The sequence below is a fragment of the Armigeres subalbatus genome, chromosome 1, assembly GCF_024139115.2.
Source record: "Armigeres subalbatus isolate Guangzhou_Male chromosome 1, GZ_Asu_2, whole genome shotgun sequence".
In the NCBI taxonomy this organism is placed as follows: Eukaryota; Metazoa; Arthropoda; class Insecta; order Diptera; family Culicidae; genus Armigeres; species Armigeres subalbatus.
The window spans coordinates 129,349,379-129,370,736 of record NC_085139.1 but is presented as its reverse complement, the minus strand read 5'-3'; the positions used below and the strand labels follow the sequence as shown (position 1 = coordinate 129,370,736).

At 47.4% G+C, this 21,358-nt stretch overlaps 1 protein-coding gene across 1 annotated transcript in view; it reads left to right on the top strand.

Moving 5' to 3' along the window:
* LOC134205127 (tyrosine-protein phosphatase 99A-like) overlaps positions 1–21,358 on the top strand; it is a 409,912-nt gene that overhangs the window by 264,676 nt on the left and 123,878 nt on the right. The window contains 1 exon segment of the mRNA XM_062680070.1: positions 8,637–8,827. Within this exon segment, the coding sequence (XP_062536054.1) occupies positions 8,637–8,827 (191 nt within the window).

The following is a 21,358-nucleotide window of genomic DNA, read 5'->3' as shown; positions in this document are numbered from 1 at the left end:
GGACTGATCTGACTGATCTGGACTGACCTGACCTGGACTGATCTGGACTGACCTGGACTGGACCTGACTGGATCTGGACTGGATCTTGGACTGACCTGGACTGGATCTGACCTGACCGATCTGGACTGGACCTGACTGACCTGGACTGGATCTGGACTGACCTGACTGGATCTGGACTGACCTGACCGACTGGATCTGACCGACTGGACTGACCTGGATCTGACTGGACTCCATTGGACCTGGACTGGACCTGGACTGGATCTGGACTGGATCTGGACCGATCTGGATGACCGACTGGATCTGGACTGATCTGACCGACTTGGACTGGATCTGGACCGGATCTGACCTGATCTGGACTGACCTGACTGGATCTGGACTGACCTGGACTGACTCTGACTGGATCTGGACTGGATCGACTGACCTGGACTGACTGGACTGACTGGACTGACTGGACTGGATCTGGACTGACCTGGACTGATCTGGACTGGACCTGGACTGACTGACTGACCGACTGACCTGGACTGATCTTGGACCGACCTGGACTGACCTGACTGACGACTGGATCTGACTGGACTGAACTGACTGGATCTGACTGACCGATCTGGACTGATCTGGACTGGATCTGGACTGACTCTGGACTGGATCTGGACTGATCTGACTGACTCCTGACTGGACTGACCTGGACCGATCTGGACTGGATCTGACCGACCTGGACTGACCTGGACTGACCTGGACTGACCTGGACCGACTTGGACTGGATCTGGACTGGATCTGGACTGACCTGGACTGGATCTGACTGACCTGGACTGGACCTGATCTGGACTGACCTGGACTGGACCTGACTGACTTGGACTGGATCTGATCTGGACTGACCTGGACTGACCTGACCTGACTGACCTGGACTGGATCTGGACCTGACCTGGACTGGATCTGGACTGACTGACTTGGACTGGACCTGACTGAACCTGATCCGATCTGGACTGGATCTGGACTGACCTGGACTGATCGATCTGACTGGATCTGACTGACCTGGACCTGGACCTGGATCTGACTGACCTGACTGGATCTGGACTGACCTGACTGGACTGGACTGGACCTGGACTGGATCTTGACTGGATCTGACCGATCTGGACTGACTTGAACTGGATCTGGAACTGACCTGACCGACCTGGACTGACCTGAACTGACTTGGACTGGATCGACCTGGACTGGATCTGAACTGACCTGGACTGGAACCTGACTGACCTGGACTGGATCTGGACTGGACCTGGACTGGATCTGGACTGACCTTGGACTGGATCTGGACCGATCTGGACTGGATCTGGACTGGATCTGACTGGATCTGGACTGGATCTGGACTGATCTGGACTGACTGGACTGGATCTGGACTGGATCTGACTGACCTGACTGATCTGGACTGGATCTGGACTGACCTGGACTGGATCTGACCGATCTTGGACTGACCTGGACCGATCTGGACTGACTTGGACTGGACCTGACTGACCTGACTGACCTGGACTGACCTGGACTGGATCTGGACTGACCTGACCGGATCTGACTGACCTGGACTGGATCTGACTGGATCTGGATTGACCTGACTGACCTGGACTGGATCTGGACTGACCTGGACTGGACCTGGACTGACTGACTGACCTGGATCTGGATCTGACCTGGACTGGACCTGGACTGGATCTGGACTGATCTTGACCGACCTGACTGACCTGGACTGGACCTGGACTGACCTGGACTGGATCTGGACTGATCTGGACTGACCTGGATCTGACTGACCTGACTGATTGACTGACCTGGACTGGATCTGACCGATCTGGACTGGATCTGGACTGACCTGGACTGACCTGGACTGACCTGGACTGGATCTTTGATCGACCTGACTGATCTGGATCGGATCTGGACTGGACTTGGACTGGATCTGGACCGATCTGGACTGACCTGGACTGGATCTGGACCGATCTGGACTGACCTGGGACTGGATCTGGACTGGATCGGACCGATCTGGACTGACCTGACTGACCTGGACCTGACCTGACTGACTCTGGACCGACCTGACTGGATCTGGACTGGATCTGGACTGGACCTGGACTGACCTGGACTGACTGGATCGGACTGGACCTGGACTGGATCTGGACTGGATCTGACCGACTCTGGACCTGACTGACTGACTGGACTGGACTTGACCTGACCTGGACTGGACTTGACCTGACTGGACCGACTCTGGACCTGGACCTGGACTGGACTCTGACTGACCTGGACTGACCTGGACTGGATCTGGACTCGACTCTGACTGGATCTGGACTGACCTGACCGATCTGGACTGATCTGACCTGGATCTGGATCGATCTGGATCGATCTGACCTGACCTGACCTGGACTGACTGGACTGACCTGACTGGATCTGGACTGGATCTGGACTGACCTGGACTGGATCTGGACTGGATCTGACTGGACCTGGACTGGACCTGGACTGACCTTGACTGACCTGACCGACTGACTGGATCTGGACCGACCTGGACTGATCTGGACTGGATCTGGACTGATCTGGGACCGACCTGACTGACCTGACTGACCTGGACTGACCTGGACCGACCTGGACTGGATCTGGACTGGATCTGGACCGACCTGGACTGACTTGGACTGGATCTGGACTGATGACTGACCTGACTGGACCTGGACTGGATCTGGACCGATCTGGACTGATCTGGACTGGACCTGACCTGACCTGACTGGATCTGGACTGGATCTGGGACTGACCTGGACTGGACCTGGACCGACCTGACTGGATCTGACCGACCTGACTGACTGACTGGACTGGACCTGACTGATCTGGACTGACTGACCTGACTGGATCTGACCTGGACTGACTTGACCGGATCTGGACCGACCTGGACTGACCTGGACTGACCTGGACCGATCTGGACCTGACTCCTGGACTGACCTGACTGGATCTGGACTGGATCTGGACTGATCTGGACTGGATCTGACCGACCTGGACTGACCTGGACTGGACCTGACCGATCTGACTGGACCTGGACCTGACTGGATCTGGACTGACCTGGACTGGATCTGGACTGACCTGGACTGACCTGACTGGATCTGGACCGACCTGGACTGGACTTGACTGGACCTGGACCGATCTGGACTGATCTGACCTGGATCTGGACTGACCTGACCTGACCTGGACTGGATCTGGACCGACCTGGACTGGATCTGGACCGATCTGGACTGACCTGACCGACCTGGACTGACTTGGACTGGATCTGGACTGACTTGGACTGACCGGACCTGACTGACCTGGATCGGACTGACCGACCTGACCGACTGACTGGATCTGGACCGATCTGGATGACTGGACTGATCTGGACTGACTTGACTGACTTGGACTGGATCTGGACTGACCTGACTGACCTGACCGGATCGACCGACCTGACTGGACTGGACTGACTGACCTGACTGACGACTTGACCGACCTGGACTGACCTGGACTGACCTGACTGACCTTGGACCGATCTGGACTGACCTGAGACTGACTGATCTGGACCGACCTGACCTGAACTGGACCTTGGACCTGACCTGACTGGACCTGACCGACCTTGGACCGACCTGGACTGGATCTGGACCGACCTGGACTGGATCTGGACTGACCTGACTGACCTGGACTGATCTGGACTGGATCTGAGACTTGGACTGATCTGGAACTGGATCTGGACTGGATCTGAACTGGATCTGAACTGACCTGGACCGACCTGACCGATCTGGAACTGGACTTGACCGAACCTGGACTGGATCGACCTGGACTGACTGGACTGGATCTGACTGGATCTGGACCGATCTGACTGGATCTGACTGATCTTGACTGACCTGGACTGACCTGGACTGGACCTGGACTGACCTGGGACTGACCTGGACTGACCTGGACTGACCTGGACTGACCTGGACCTGACCTGGACTGACCTGGACTGGACCTGGATCTGACTTGGACTGACCTGACTGGATCTGGACTGGATCTGGACTGGATCGACTGGACCTTGGACTGACCTGGACTGGACTGGACTGACCTGGACTGACCTGACTGATCTGGACTGGATCTGGACTGACTGACCTGACCGACCTGACCGACTGACCGATCTGGACTGACCTGACCGACCTGACTGACCTGGACTGGATCTGGACCGATCTGACTGGATCTGGACTGACCTGGATCGACTGGATCGACTGACCTGATCTGGACTGGATCTGACCGACCTGGACCGATCTGGACTGACTGACTGGACTGGACCTGGACTGGATCGACTGACCTGACCGATCTGGACTGACCTGGACTGACCTGGACTGACCTGGACTGATCTGGACTGACCTGACTCGATCTGGACTGATCTGGACCGACCTGGACTGGATCTGGACTGGATCTGGACCGACTTGGACTGACCTGGACTGACCTGGACTGGATCTGGACTGACCTGGACTGGATCTGGACTGACCTGACTGGATCTGGACTGGATCTGGACTGACTCGATCTGGACTGGATCGACTGGATCTGGACTGACCTGGACTGACCTGACCGATCTGGACTGACCTGGACTGGATCTGACTGACCTGGACTGGACCTGACCTGACTGACTGGATCTGGACTGACCTGGACTGACCGATCTGGACTGACCTGACCTGACTGGATCTGGACTGACTCTGACTGACCTGGACTGGACCTGGACTGATCTGGACTGGATCTGGACTGACCTGGATCGACTGATCTGACTGGATCTGACCTGGATCTGGACTGGATCGACTTGACCTGACTGGACCTGACCGACCTGGACCTGGACTCCTGACTGACCTGGACTGGACCTGGACCGACCTGGACTGGATCTGGACTGACCTGGACTGGATCTGACTGGACCTGACTGATCTTGGACTGACCTGGATCGATCTGGACTGGATCTGGACTGGACTGACCGATCTGGACTGACCTGACTGGATCTGACCGACCTGGACTGACTGACCTGGACCGACCTGACTGGATCTGGACTGACCTGACTGGATCTGGACTGGACCTGACTGGATCTGACTGGACCTGACTCGACCTGGACTGACCTGGACTGACCTTGGACTGACCTGGACTGGATCTGGACTGATCTGGACTGACCTGACTGGACTTGGACTGGACTTGGACTGATCTGGACTGATCTGGACTGGACCTGACCGATCTGGACTGACCTGACTGGATCTGGACTGGATCTTGACTGACCTGGACTGGATCTGGACTGGATCTGGACTGATCTGGACTGGATCTGACTGGATCTGACTGACCTGACTGACTGGATCTGGACTGACCTGGACTGGATCTGGACTGGATCTGGATCGAATTGGACTGGATCTGGACTGATCTGACTGGACTGACTGGATCTGACTGATCTGGACTGACCTGACTGGACCTTGGACTGACCTGGACTGGACTCTGGACTGACCTGGACTGACTGGACTGATCTGGACCGACTGACTGATCTGACTGGACCGATCTGACCTGGACTGACCTGGACTGACCTGGACTGACTTGACTCGATCTGGACTGACCGATCTGGACTGACTCGACTGACTGGATCTGGACTGGATCTGGACTGGATCTGGACTGGATCTGACTGACTCTGGACTGACCTGGACTGGACCTGGACTGACCTGACCGACCTGGACCGATCTGACTGGATCTGACTGACTGACTCCTGACCGACCTGGACTGATCTGGACTGACCTGACTCGACCTGACTGGACCTGGACTGACCTGGACTGGATCTGGACTGGATCTGGACTGACCTGACTGACCTGGACTGGACTTGGACTGATCTGGACTGACCTGACCGACTGACTGGATCTGGACTGACCTGGACTGGATCTGACTGGATCTGACTGGATCTGGACTGACCTTGACTGATCTGGACTGGATCTGGACTGACTTGACTGGGACCTGACTGACCTGGATTGACCTGGACTGGATCTGGACTGGATCTGGACTGACTGACCTGATCTGGACTGGATTTGACCTGACTGGATCTGACTCTGGATTGACTGGGACTGATTTGGACTCGACCTGGACTGATTTGACTGGATTTGGACTTGATCTGGACTGACTTGATTGGATCTGATTGATTTGGACTGATTGATTGATTTGATTGACCTGACTGATTGGATCCTGGATCTGACTGACTTTGACTGGATCTGGATTCCATGACTGATGACTCTAAAAATTTCCCTGGATTATTTCACCACTGATCCTCTACAAATCTTCCGATTGATTTGGATATGTTCACCAAGATTTTCTGACTAATGGACTAGACCTGAAATTTGACTGGACTGGACCAGAAAAAATCTATGGATAAAAATCAGAACTGAATGACTTAGGGAAACTGACTGTGGAACTGATTTGCCCATTGTTGAACTCCATACTGACTGTTCGTTTGGATTGACTGTTCAACATTTGGCAAATTATCCTAATTAATCAACTAAAATATTACTGGACTTGATTTGGATTCATCAACCGTAATGTATTCAATTTGAGATTTTGATTTGGACTGATTGAATATGGATTTCATGACAAAAGATTTGGAATTATTTTGATACATTTATATGAAACTAGAGCAGATTTGAATGATTTGAAATTAGGGCTCGAAAGATCAACGGTCATCGAAAATGCTTATCCCGCGCATGTTGTATATTCTTCCCCTACTGGTAGAACAAACCCGATGGTTCCGCAACTATCGGACGATGCTTGAAGAATTTCCAGGAATTTTGATTGTATAAATTTTCCTCTACTCTTACGGAAACAAAAGCAAACGGCTCGGGGTGGGAAACTTTTTGTACAGGGATTTTTCCACCATCGACTACTACTGGTCCTGTCCCAACTGGTTATCGGAAGCTATAATTTCTTCCACTTGAGAATGGAAAACGAGAAAAGAAAGCGGGAAATTATGTTATATAAAATTTGACTGTTGGTTCGTTGCCAAACCACTTCTGCCGCTACTGCCTGCATAGTTATGGTGGCGATCGTCTGAGATCCAATTTAGAGGTTCTTACGGATTTCGCCACGTCTCAGGAAAACTTTTGTCCCCCAAACTTTCCGACCAGCTGTATTGTTATTATAGCTTCTGGTCACACGCTCTATTGTTTTCCGTGCCAATGGTTTTAACGGCCGTCTGAAGCGAAATCACCGTTCGCGTCGCTCCTGTCGTCAGCATATGTCTGCTTATGCAAAGGACCTTCTCCCCAAAGGGGACCTGCTCGTCGTTACGAAGCTACATTATTTGAACTGTGGTGGCCTTTAGGCTGTATGTTTCTGCCAGTCGCCGGTGAGTGCAAACGAAGAATGGCGGGGTAATTGTTGTACCCCCATACTCTGGCACAAATTGAAATTATGTTAATTTCATTCAACGCGTTTCATGATAGTAATTATACAATTTTCTTATCACGACGGTGTCGGAGACCCCTACCGAAATGCGAAGCCGCGAGCCATGGGAACTGTTGCGTGTGCCTTTCGGAGTGTGATTTTTATTTTGTTCGCTTTGGCTGTCTTGTGTTTGCCGGATGGAACGCACGGCTCCCGTTAATGGTGACAATAACCATAACTTGTTATCATGTCATAAAGTGTCGTGTTTTGGTGGCTGGTATAGCTTTCAGCTCCCAGTTGGTAGTCGTTGTTGGATCCTAGGTGATGGGTACATTCGAGCAAAGCGTGTCGGTCAAACAACAACGCAGGATAGCGAGGTTGAAAAATTAATTAAGGATTCTACGCTCGACAATCGTACCACGCGACTAAATGTTTTTGCTTCCATCATAATATAATGAGAGATAAATAAATATCACTTTTGATCTTTTTATGGCAGAATGTATGTATGCATCATAATTATAAAATACTTGCTGAGAATGAGGAATGGGCAGCCGCTTTTTAAGAACGCTGTTACGTCATCCACACAAACAGTCTTTTGCAATCTAAATAGATATTTAGATATGATAAATCATCGAATTGAGAGAAAAATTTACGCTGCTCTACAAAATGAGTTTTTAGGTTTATTTTATCATTTTAGTTGTACTTTATTTGTGCTTTGTACATTGTAAACTGGCTCTACATTCTAATTAGATCTTGGTCTGCTTTTAAACTTAGTATTCTTTTAGCATTTCCTCAGTTATTATTTGAAAGCTTTTTATGCCCGCCAAGTCAAGTAAAAGACTCTGAACATGTGTTCTGTCAATATACGATTAAAGCGGTGGACAAGATCATCTGCCAGACATATGACGTTGTTAAACACATTTTCAGATAAGGCCGGTCGTTTCGTAAATTCCATGTATAGGGTACACCTTGATAAATTCTATTTATAATGCTCTCAATGGAAATGAAACTTTTTTTGATAGTTAATTAGTCAGAACTTTACGAATTGAAAAACTCTGAAATTTTCATTTACGTTCTCGAATTTCTATTGTTCTTATCCACCATATCATATATTAATTTCCCTTTACCGAATAAACCATTCGATTAAATTAAACTCAATTGAATCATTTCGCAGGAATCAGCTAACCTCAATTGAGTAAACACCCAGTTCTGATGTTGTTGTCTATCTTTCTTGCAATCAACCGCAGCACCCACCGGCAAACCAGTGACGACGATCGCCCACAACACATCCGCCACGTCGGTGTACATCTCGTGGAAACCCCCTCCGCCGGAGACGATTTTGGGAGAATTCCTCGGTTACAGGATAACGTACCATGCGCGCGACAAAGGCACCGATGACGATGTCAAGGAAATCTACATCCGGGACAGCACGGTAGAGGTGAGTTTCTCTCCACTTGTTTCGGTTCCTTCCAAACATTTGGGATTGATAGCGGTGCCACCTTGCTTCAAAAGGGTTGAACGTGGACTTTTTTTCTGACTCTTGCGTACACATTTCATGCCCAACATTGACACAAGTATTTGATGCTTGTATATTTGATCTGGAATTGTTAACTTCGACTTCTGAAGCTGGGAAAATTCAAGAAAAAAAAGTTCCAAATTTGAGATTTTTGGATCACCGTGAGATAGTGTGGTCTTTCGAACAGAAGATGGTATTTCGGGAATAAGGTTTCCCCACAGTATCACCGTCCTCGGTGACAATTGATTGAAACGGGTGTCTATTGGAACGTATCGACGCTAGTTGGGTTTGTGGCTCCTTCTACATTGTTTGCATGGAATCCCACGAGATTGGATCCACGTGTATTACCTTGGGAGGACACATTGATGAATATAACCGCACCTGACGAATCAATCATGTTTGCGATCAATTGTGATATATTGTTCGAAATCATTGATCCCTGGAGTGCAGTTTTTCTTCAAGGGATATGGACAATTAGCTTGAAATAGCAATATTGCTAACATCCAACTTGGTGTTATGGAAAAGGATCCCAGAGTTATCAATTAGGATGTTTTGACAAAACTACCACATTTGTAATAGCGTACTTCTTAGCTAACTTAGTTCTCCAGAAAACGTGGTTAAGCTTTTTGGTGTAGATAAAATCTCTATATATCTTTTACCGACCCATCCTATCACTGAATGAAGCATCGTGTTAACTATTTGTTCCTTCTCCATCGCAGTGCACGCAAATGATGACACTTTTGAAGGAAATAAAACATCAATCTTGTTTGTTCAGCTTGGTTGCGACAGCAGCATGTGTATCATTGAGTGGAGAGCATCCTTCAGAGGGAAGACAAATGCTCATGCATTTGCTTGTTTATCTTTCCGTTTGGCTGAAGCACTCAAAACAATCGAGCAGTGGAGTGTGTTAATGTTGGTCATAAATAAACTTATCATTGTCAGTTTTAGAACGAAAACGGTAAGCTGAACCTCGATTGACCCAATAACGGTCTCAACATGTCAGATGCTTATCGATTATTCCATTAGTGCTAGTGTGGAGATATGTTGTTATTACGTAGATATTACGCAATAAGGAAAACGTAGAGTTGTAAATATGAAGTGAGGACTTATTGTCCGATACTCCTAACGTGACGCATATATCGTAAACAGAAATTTTTACATAATTGACATTCGTGAGTGATTAAAACAGAGTACAAAGGAACTTGAATTGGATTATGCATAGATTCATTCGTGCACTCGAGGTGAGCCTTGGAATTGGCGTTATCTTGTAGTCAAGGCTACATCCTAGACCCTAACTATGCGCTTCAATCGAGGAAAACACAATCTTCGGAAAATTGTTGAATGTAGAATGTTTTTCATCCAATCCTGGAACAGTCCGAGAATCGAATTCGCCTTCTCCGGATAAGCAAACCGGGCCCTACTTAGCCGTGCGGAAAGATGCGCGGCTGCAAGTAAGACCAGCAAGGTGGCTGGGTTCGATTCCCGGTCCGGTCTAGGAAATTTGGTTGGAAAATTTCTCGACTTCCCTGGGCATAAAAGTATGTTCGTGTTAGACTCCTGACATACGAATGAAGAAACGGTAACTTGGCTTAGAAACCTCCCATTTTAATAACTGTGGAAGTGCTTAATGAACACTTAACTGCGAGGCGGCAATGTCCCAGTGGAGGTTGTAATGCCATTGGAGAAGAGAAGGATTGGCAATCTTACGCCTTTGTACACAATACTTTTTGAGCCACAACGACTATATTGTTTTTATTTTTTTAATGTAAATTTAAACGTTTTTACACAAACAGTAAAAAAATAGGAAAGGTTCACCAAGCCATTTTTGAGCGATTTTTTTTTATTTCATGGAATGGTTATGCGTCTCCATCACTTCAGAATGACAGTTAAAAAACCCTGATTAATCCACCTAGCGGTGATGCCGCAATGGGACTGCAATGGCCCGGACAGAAGCAAGCTCTGCCGACGCTGTGGATTGGAGGGACATAAAGCACAATGCTGCTCGAACCCTCCCAAGTGTTTGATTTGTTCCAGCAAAGCTGTTTACAGCAAGCACCCCATGGGTGTTCGAAGTGCCCGGCGTTTAAGCGTGCTGCAAAATCACAGTGCAGGTAACGCAGCTAAACCCGAACCACTGTGATGTAGCCCAGCAACTGTTGTGTCGAACAGTGCTTTAAGGAAGCACTCCCCCACGAGCACAATAATGTCGGTCTGAGCGGCGAGCAGCTGGTAACAGTTCTCTCGCGTGCATGCGATGCCACCATGCCTAGGAAACTCCACCCTAGGAATGGGAGGCCACCGGCTTACTGGTCACGGAGGCGGATGCAGCGAGCACGCACAGAAAAGGAGCGTGTTGAACGACGGGTGGCGTTCGTGGCTGCTAGAGTCGCTCTGAAGACTGAGATTAGATCAAGCAAAAAACTGCTTAGAGGGCCTGTGTCAAAGTGCCAACGCGAATCCATGGGGTGACGCCTATAGGGTCGTAATGGCCAAGACACGTAAGGCGATGGCCAGAGATGCTGGAGTGGATCATCCTCAACAGGTTGTTGATACGCACGGAGGGTGCGGATGGTCTATCGAGTAACCAGTTTGGCTTCCGTAAGGGTAAGTCGACCGTAGACGCTATCTTGTTGGTTACCAAATCCGCGGAGATAGCTATCCAGCGTAAGAGGAGGGAAGTTTGCTATTGTGCAGTAGTGACTCTCGACGTGAGGAATGCATTCAAAAGTGCCAGTTGGGCAGCCATTGCAGATACGCTCCTGCATCTTGGAATTCCCGAGTACCTGCACGGAAGCTACTTCCAGAATCGAGTACTTGTATGCGACACGGAGGCGGGGCGGAAGTGCGTTGACATAACCTCAGGGGTTCCGCAAGGTTCCATACTGGGTCCGGTGTTATGGAACGTCATGTACGACGGTGTCTTGAGGTTGAAGTTCCCGGTGGGCGTGGTAATTATCGGCTTCGCTGACGATATTACGGTGGAGGTCTACGGCGAATCGATCGAAGAGGTGAAGTTGACTGCAGTACATTCGATCGCAATTGCGGAGGAGTGGATGAGTTCCAGGAAGTTAGAACTGGCTCACCACAAGACTGAGGTGGTTGTTGTTAACAACCGAAAGTCGGAGCAACAAGCGGTGATTAGAGCAGGCAGCTGCATTGTCACCTCTGGACGCTCCATCAAACTCTTGGGGGTAAAGATCGACAATAAGCTCACCTTTGGTAGCCACGTCAATTACGCCTGCAAGCGTGTCTCCACAGCTATAGTGGCATTGTTCCGGATGATGTCCAATAGCTCTGCGGTTTATGCCAGCAAGCGCAAGCTTCTGGCTAGCGTCGCTCTGTCCACACTGAGGTATGGGGGTCCAGCTTGGGGTACGGCCCTCCGTATTAACTGCTACAGAACGAAGTTAGAAAGTACATATAGGCTCATGTGCCTAAAAGTTTCGAGCGCGTACCGTACCGTGTCGCACGATGCACTTTGCGTCATCACCGGTATGATGCCTATTGACATCATTATCGGTGAAGACATATAGTGCTACGAAATGCGCGGCACGAGAGGCATCCGTAGGACTGTCAGGTTGGCCTCAATGGTGAAATGGCAGCGTGCGTGGGACAGTTCCACTAAGGGTAGATGGACACATAGGTTGATACCGGAGATAGGCACGTGGGTTAAGAGGTGCCTTGGAGAGATCACTTTCCACCTGGCCCAGGTTCTTACAGGCCATGATTGGTTCAGACAGTATCTACACCGGTTCGGACACTCAGCCTCGCCAAAGTGGTAATAAGAGCGATTGAAAAAGTCCGCGGATACATCGAAGGAGTGAAATTCATAGTTTACTGTGACCATGCAGTGTTAAGTTACCTTAAATCACTGAAAAACCCCACTGCACTAATGAGTCGTTGGCTACTTCGATTGAACGCTTTTGACTTCGAAATCAAGTACCGTAAATGTACAATTAACGTAGTGCCAGACGCTCTCTCAAGGATCATCAACATGGCAGCATTCACACTAGATAACACAACAGACGCGTGGTATAAGGAGATGATGACACGAGTCACTAAGAAACCGGACTGTTTCCCGCAAACAATGAACTCTACAAGAATTGTCGAATCACCGACGATACCGGAACCTTTATATATCGTTGGCGAAAGGTGGTTCAGCAAGAACAACGGAAGGCGATAATGCAACGTTTTCACGACGCCCCAGCGGCGGCTCACTTAGGAATGTTCAAAACTCTACATAAGATAAAGGCGATTTTTTACTGGCCGATGATGCAAGATGACATCCATCATTACGTACGCAACTGTGAGACTTGCAAGGCAAGTAAGGCGTCGAACTCAACGCTAATGCCTCAAATGGGAGCGAGAAAACCAGCCAAACTACCGTGGAAATTAGTCTCGATAGACTTTGGCCCCTTCACACGCTCAAAAAAGGGAAACACCGCAACACTGGTTGCCGTGGATTGGGTGCCGAAGTACCTAATGATACCCCCCATGAGTTCGGCGGACTAAGCAAAGACCGTTGAATTTCTAGAGAAGGAAGTATTTCTGAAATTCTCGTATCACTGGCCCCTGAAATACTCGCACGGAGAAGAGAAGATGGGACTCTCAATGAGAGCAGGAAGTCCCGAAGAAGCAGCGCAACGTGCAAGATTGTGCCAGTGTACGGAAGGGAGGCGTCAAGAACGGTGATTGGCAAACCATTGAAAGCCAGTGGGAGAAGAGAAAAAAGCAGAAGGAGATTAAGGAAAAGAAGAAGGAGCAGAAGAATAAATAACAACATCGCTCTACTTGTGAGAGGGGGTCAAGGGCGATAAAACGACATACGCAGCGATCTTAAGGAAGGTGAGAGAGGACCCGGTGCTCAAGGAGGACTAGGTGTATTCAGAAGGGAAATTGCTGTTCGAGCTGAAGAACTATCCCACGGCCAAGAGCTCGGCCTTCCGGGAGCTCATTTCCAATTTCTTAGGTAGTGAAGGAAACGTAAGAGCTTTAACGCAGGAGGCAGTGGTCGAGTGCAGAGACCTGGACGAGATCACTACGGTAGACGAACTGAGGGATGCACTGACCTCACAATGCACGCTGGGCGAAGTTCAGATGACCATTCGGCTGAGGAAGGCGTACGGTGGTTCACAAACAGCAGCTATACGACTACCGTTAGACGCTGCCAACAAAATCTTGGAGGTGGGCAAGGTGAAAGTCGGATGGTCAATGTGTACGTTGAGACTCATCCCGCGAATCACCAAATAGATGGAGCGATACTTCAAATGTATGGCATTTTGACACAAGGCACGAAACTGCAGTGGCCCGGACAGATCCGGTCTGAAAGGTCTGAACTGGTCAGTGAAGCTAGAGCGAGTTTCAAACGGGCGATCCAAATCAGTTTGACTGTTTCAAGGAGTTGTGCCGAGAAGCTGATGCTGATCCTTGGGGCAACGCTTATCGAGTCGCAACAAAGCAGATCAAGGGGCCAGCGACACCAGCCGAAATGTGCCCGGACGTGGGTAGCCTTTTCCCGCAGCATGGTTCTACCACGTGGCCGCGTACCCCGTTCGAAGATGAAGACCGAGTAGCCGCTACAGGTACGCAAGTCTCCAATGATGAGATATCACCAGTGGCGAAAGGTTTGAAGATGAAGAAAGCTTCAGGTCCAGATGAAATTCCAAATGTGTCTCTGAAATCCGCGATTTTTAAGTGTTTAGTAGATGGTAATTCTCTGGATACGTAGAAAATCCACAAACTGGTGCTGTTTCTGAAACCAGGGAAACCGCCGGGGAATCCAGCATCGTATAGCCCATATGTCTGCTGGATACACTGGGGATGCTTCTGGAAGGGTTATCCTTAAAAGGTTTACACAGTTCACGAGACTGGCTTATCGAAAAAACAGTTCGGATTCCGTAAAGGCAGATCGTCTGTGGATGCAATTAGGAAGTCATTGAAGATACAGAGAGGGCGCCCAAGAAGAAGAGGAGCGGCGATCGGAGGAGTGACGATTGACGTCAAAAACGCGTTCAATAGTGCCAGCAATAGTGTCGCAGCGCTGCATGGAATGCGAATCCCAGAACCGAATTCTGGTTTGCGACACGAACTCGCGAAGGCTGAAGTTGCCCAAAGGTTTAAAGATTTACGGATTCGCGGATGATGTCGTCCTAACGATAACCGATGAGTCACTGGAGAAGGTGGAAACGCTGGTGGCGGAAGCGACCGACGCAGTAGAAACCTGGATGTCAAGCTGCAGCTGGCTCACCACAAAACAGAAGTGATGCTGGTCAGCAACTGCAAAGTAATTCAGCAGATGCAGATTACCATCCCCCCGATGGTAATCTGCATCCCCTGATGCGGATTCTGAGACGTCTAGGTGTGATGATTGATGACTGGTTGAACTTCAACACCCACGTGGACTATTCCCGTGAAAAGGCGACTCAAATGATCAGTGCGTTAGCAAGGATGCCGAAACAGCAGTAGGCGTCTTCTGGCGACAGAATCATCCTCGATACTAAGGTACGGAGTTCCAGCCTGGAAAGCTGCGCTTAAGACGAAACGTAACCGGAGGAAGCTGAATAGCGTGTTTCATCTAATGGCCATTCGAGTCGCGAATGCATACTGAAGCTTTTCGTCGGAGGCAGTTTCCATTATCGCAGGGATGATTCCAATCTGCATAACCGTAGCAGAGGATAGCGAGTGCTACCAACGGAGAGATACCAGAAATGTGAGGAATGCGGTAAGACTGGACTCTATGGTGAAGTGGCAACAGGAGTTTGACAATGCAGATAATGGAAGGTGAACCCATCGGCTCATCCCCAATGTGTCGACGTGGGTGACCGCCAACCTACTGAAAAAAAAAGAAAGAAGAAGGAAGTGCTTCGGGTATGTACGGCACCGCCAATGCGGACGTCATCCACCGCCGGAACTGTCGGACTACCTCTGCAACCCGAAGACGAAGTCAGCGCAATGCGCGAAAGCGTTTTCTGCGATAGCCGCCGGTAGTCGAGGTGCCATCAGTGAGGAAGTTTCCATCACCGGAACTGGTGTACCACCCTCCAGGCCGTGGGGGTTTTCAGGAGGATCTCGACCGCCAGGATCGAGACAACATTGCAGTGGATCTCAGCAAGCCAGTCGGCGAACTAGCCTAAGCTAGGGGCCGGAATTTTAGAAGAGGTGCATGAGCACAATTCTGTCCTTTTATCTCTTATATCAATCATGTCCATATCATGTTTTGTTATTCTGCTCATGGCTTCTGCCCAAGAAAGTGTCCTTAGAAAATACGTTTAGGAGTTGGATATTCATTATTCAATCTCTAAGCAAACTTTTGCAAGTCCAGAATTTGTCAGCTTTCCATGAAATAAAAGTCAATATTTGGTTTTGCCAAAAAAATTATTGCTACAAAAAATACATACATAAGTCTACCATGACGCATGACCATTCCATGCATACATGAGCAAAAACTTAAATATAAAAAAAATGCTCAAAAACGGTTTGGTGAGCTATTCCAATTTGTTTACTGTATGTGTAAACACGTTTCATTTTTAAAAATATAAAAATATATAGTCGTTGTGATTCAAAAGGCAAGCCTGTTAGAGCAAAAAAAAAATTGTTTCTAGTTAAAATTATAGCCGTATAGATCATTTTTTCGAATATATCATTGTGTCATCAAATGTGTAATTTGACATCTCACTTGTCAGTGTAAAAAGTGAGAAATATAAACTTAGAAGTGATGAGTGAGAAAAGAGGTGTCTCCCTTCTCACTTTACGCAGTGAAAAGTGATAAGTGAGAAATGGGGGGGGTGATAAATTGGAAGCGAGGCGTCTTACTTCTTACTGCTCACTGTGAAAAGTGAGTAGTGCGAAGTAAGTAGTGAGACGTCCAACTTCTCACTACCCACTTTAACAGTCAGAAATGAGAGATAAGGAGCAAGAAGTGAGTAGTGAGACGTCTCACTACTCGCTTCTCATTCCACATTTCTCACATCCCACTGTGAAAAGTGCGAAGTGAGAGGTGCGACTCACTACTCACTTCACGCTTCTTACTTTTTACAGTAAGAAATGAGAAATTAGGAGTAGGAAATGAGACGTCTCACTTCTCACTCCTTATTTCTCACTTCTCACTGTAAAAAGTGAATGGTGCGAAGTGAGATGCCTCACTACAGTCAATCTTTCAAAAATCGTTATTGAAGGGACTATCGACCATGGAAATATCGAGATGGGGAATAGGAAATCTTTGGAAAGCTGTTTGAAGGGACCAGCACAGTATCCAGACATTTTAAATATGGCATAATTTACCTTCATGAATTGACATCGAGTCATAGAGCATCAACACATGTAGATTTGACTGTACTCACTTATCACTTCTCACTTTTCACAATGAGGAGTGAAAAGTGAGACGTCTCACCCAATTTATACGCATCAAAAATAATGGATTCGTGGTGATTTAGTACATTATTATGGAGGATCTGTTATTTTATGGGGTAACGCTTATTGAAATTTTATTTTCTGTTTTAGATCTTTCAAACTTACCCTGGTCCAGAGGTTTGATGGGGGATACTTTTTTTTTCTTCTTTATTAAAGTGTTTTTTGGGGGATACTTGGTCAATACGCTACTGGTTAATAAACAAACAAACAAAAACAAACAATATACATTCTAAGCGACATAATCACTTCAACCATATCCGCTAGCATAACTGTCCCACATTGATATGAAATCCATATGTGTAGTGACACTCTACGCTAAGATATGTAAAAGTAGCCCGTTATATTAGGAATAGCGAAAAGTTAGTTATAATGTTACCATGATCGTCTCATTCCTAATGGAAAAAAACATTCGACTCCCTCAGAATTAGACAGAACCAGACAGTTTACATTAGCTGCCTTCAACCGGCATTTTCCCATTTTGGCACATGCAGCATTTACTTCGAATAAGTTATCAATATGCATTTTACATTGAACATCCCGGTAGGTACACATCACAAGCAAACGAAAAACAAATATTCGAGGAACGCGCTATGCTCGGTTGATATAGTACCGGGGATCAATCTGACAGAAATCGAACATTTTCCACTTGGAATTAGCGCCAGTCATTCCTGTATAAATTGCGTTGAACCCAGAAACAACAATCGCAAGCTTTATCGGAACTAATAAATGTATTCAGATTTCATCTAATTTGATTTGCTGTTAAATGGGATAATGCATAATTAAACATAAATAGAAGGAAATTGGGAGCTAACGTTGTATTAGGATGGAGCACGTGGTAAATATATGGAACAAGAACTTTGAATTTTGATTCGGGTGAGTATGCCACGATAATAAGCCACAAACAGCCGTGTTAGGTCCGAGCATTGGTTACTGCTTATAATCCGATTTGTCCAAGTAAGTGATGAATTTTGCTGCGGTTCGCCACTCGAATATTAGCCGTGGTTGTCGGAAAATGTCATTTCCTGATTGAAATTATAGATAAAACTGTTCCTGCTTGGATGAATGTCGTTCAGCGAACGTACAGTGGTGAAAATATTTGAAATTTCGTTCATAATTAGAACAAAGCTTCAGATTTGTTCGAAATTTGTCAAGCATGATTATACTCACTTGATGAACATAATCAAATCCACAATCACATTGGTCACCTTCCTTCTTTCTGCCAAATGATGCGATTTGCTGTTTCTTTCCTTCTTCCATTAGTATTGATTCCTCTTTTTGGGTCGCTGTAATTCGTTTCGATTAGGACAAGAACCTGAAATTTTTATTTAGATTTCAATGTTTTTACTTTTTAATGTAATATGGGAAATGACGGCTTTGGCAGGTTTTGTTCTATTATTGTCAGGGGGGTTTTCTATAACTAATTATGCTCAAATTTGAACTCAACATTCTTTGCGTATCAAGGAATATTGTGGCCAAATTTTATACAATTTGGTCAACAAAGGCCCCCTGACAATAATAGAACAAAACCTGCCAAAGCCGTCATCTCCCCTACAATATAAAAGTATTTCTTGAATTATTTCATGTCTGATATCATATGGGTTCCGATACATCGATGTGTTCATATGAATATTGGTGATATCGATACTTTATTTAATTGACGTATCTAATATCAATATTTTCAAATATCGGAACGTTTCTTACCTCAATGGAGAGAGTTAGAATGAAAAGAGTAATGTTAAAAGGTTTTCCACATTAAATGTATTATATACAATTGATAGACACTCGGCATGTTTAGCAATTTTGTTCGTAATAGTATTTGCTACAATTTCGCAAAAGACACCACGTGTCCAGGTTTTGGTCTATTATTCCATCTCATTCTGGTGGAAAAACTTTTTTTTCAACTCACTTTTAGGGGATTAATCATCACACTGATTTTATTATGTACCCGCTCCCAAACATCTAGATTTTCTGTGAACAAACCCTTTATCCAAAATCAATAGTTTTTAAGTGTTTGTATTTCGATCGTGAAAATGACAAAATAAAACACATCCATTTTTGGTTTTATGGCGATCTTGACAACCAATATTTGTTTTACAAGACTACCATAAAACCGAGAGGAAAGAGCTCATCGGTAGAAAGTACGCGATTTTTCAAGCCCAGCTTGGCGAGGATTGAGAAAGCAGCAGCAGTAGCAGCAAGCCACATCGTTCGTATGGCAATTCACAGAGAACCCACGACTAGGTACAGAGCTCTCTAGAGAGCTAGTCCCGACTACAAGCACCACCGGACCAAAAATCATTCCCGTGAGTACTAGTCCCGGACCGACATCAAACCCAAGGGCGTTCCAGTGATTCCAGTGAAAACCAGTGCAGCCTTCTTCTTCTTCTTCTTCTTCTTATTGGCATTACATCCCCACACTGGGACAGAGCCGCCTCGCAGCTTAGTGTTCATTAAGCACTTCCACAGTTATTAACCACGAGGTTTCTAAGCCAAGTTACCATTTTTGCATTTGTATATCATGAGGCTAACACGATGATACTTTTATGCCCAGGGAAGTCGAGACAATTTCCAATTCGAAAATTGCCTAGACTGGCACCGGGAATCGCACCCAGCCACCCTCAGCATGGTCTTGCTTTGTAGCCGCGCATCTTACCTCACGACTAAGGAGGGCCCCTCCAACCAGTGCAGCCGCTTGGACCGAATCGGTTGCGCTCGATGTGCCTTTCGTTCCTGTCAATACCACCAACCTGGTTAGCCAAGCCGCGCCGATCAAAAAGCCAAGCAGCATCGCCACTTTCGAGCCGACACGTCGTCGATTAGCACATCTACAGGCTAAAAATAATGCGGGCACAAGTGTGGATACTACGAACGAATGTGCTGGAGCGACAGGTGGATGCAGCACTTATTCGACGGATCATCATGCGTTCCCGACGACGGTGAATTTTTACATTTGGCCGACACGCACACCGGAGACTTTATTGAAGCAGTTACGGGATCTTCAAATGCAATGTGACAGCCTGCAGGAGCAGTTGGCAGCGACGACAACCCGCCAAATTGAGGAAACGAAATGACAACCGAGCGGAATTCGGCATCCTCTGCAATCAGTTCCATCAACGGTTGGCGGAGTTTTGGCGAATGTTCCCATGCCAGTTCCATGTCGGCGAATGTTCCCACGTGGCCTACGAGTTTCTGGTAACGTCTCCCCTTCCGTGCATACTGTTTCCTCCCGAATTTATCCGATCGTATCACCGTTGGTTCCCACGTCTGCCCCGATCATCATCCCGCGGCAGCTATTCGGTGGTCCCAGCTCACAGCAATTCGCTTCCAGACAAGTCGTGCCCAGAGAGCTACCTGCTTTCTCCGGCGACCCATTTGAGTGGCCGTTGCTCCTGAGCTACTATCAAAATTCTACCGACATGTGTGGCTATTCAGAAATAAAAAATCTAATGCGGTTGCAACGTTGCCTGAGGGAAAATGCTTTGGAGGCTGTTCGAAGCCATCTGATGTATCCATCATATGTTCCATTAATCATTTCCACTCTTAAAACGCTATATGGACGTCCGGAGCAAATCATCGGATCATTACTCACCAAGGTATGATCTACACAAACTCCAAAACCGGAACATATGGAAAGTCTGATTTTTGGTCTGACATGCAGAAACCTTTGTAGCCATCTCAAAGCTACATGTCTTCAAAATCATCTTACGAATCCCTTACTGCTTCAGGAGCTGGTAAGCAAGCTTCCAGCTACCCTTAAACTTAACTGGTCACTTTTCAAGCGCCAGCACCTCATCGTCGACCTGACCATTCGGGTCTTATATGGAACAGATCGTGACAGCCGCAAGTGATGTGACTTTTTTGAATGAGGTAGAAGGACATCGAAGCAAGCAGGAGAAACCGAAGACGAAGGAGAAGATGTACGTGAACGCATACGCTGCAGATGAGGAAAGAGTGTACACAGCGCCCAACAGTGATCATCAGGCGAGACAACAGAAGCCGTGTGTCGAATGTCAGAAAATGGGCCACATGATCAAGGATTGTCAT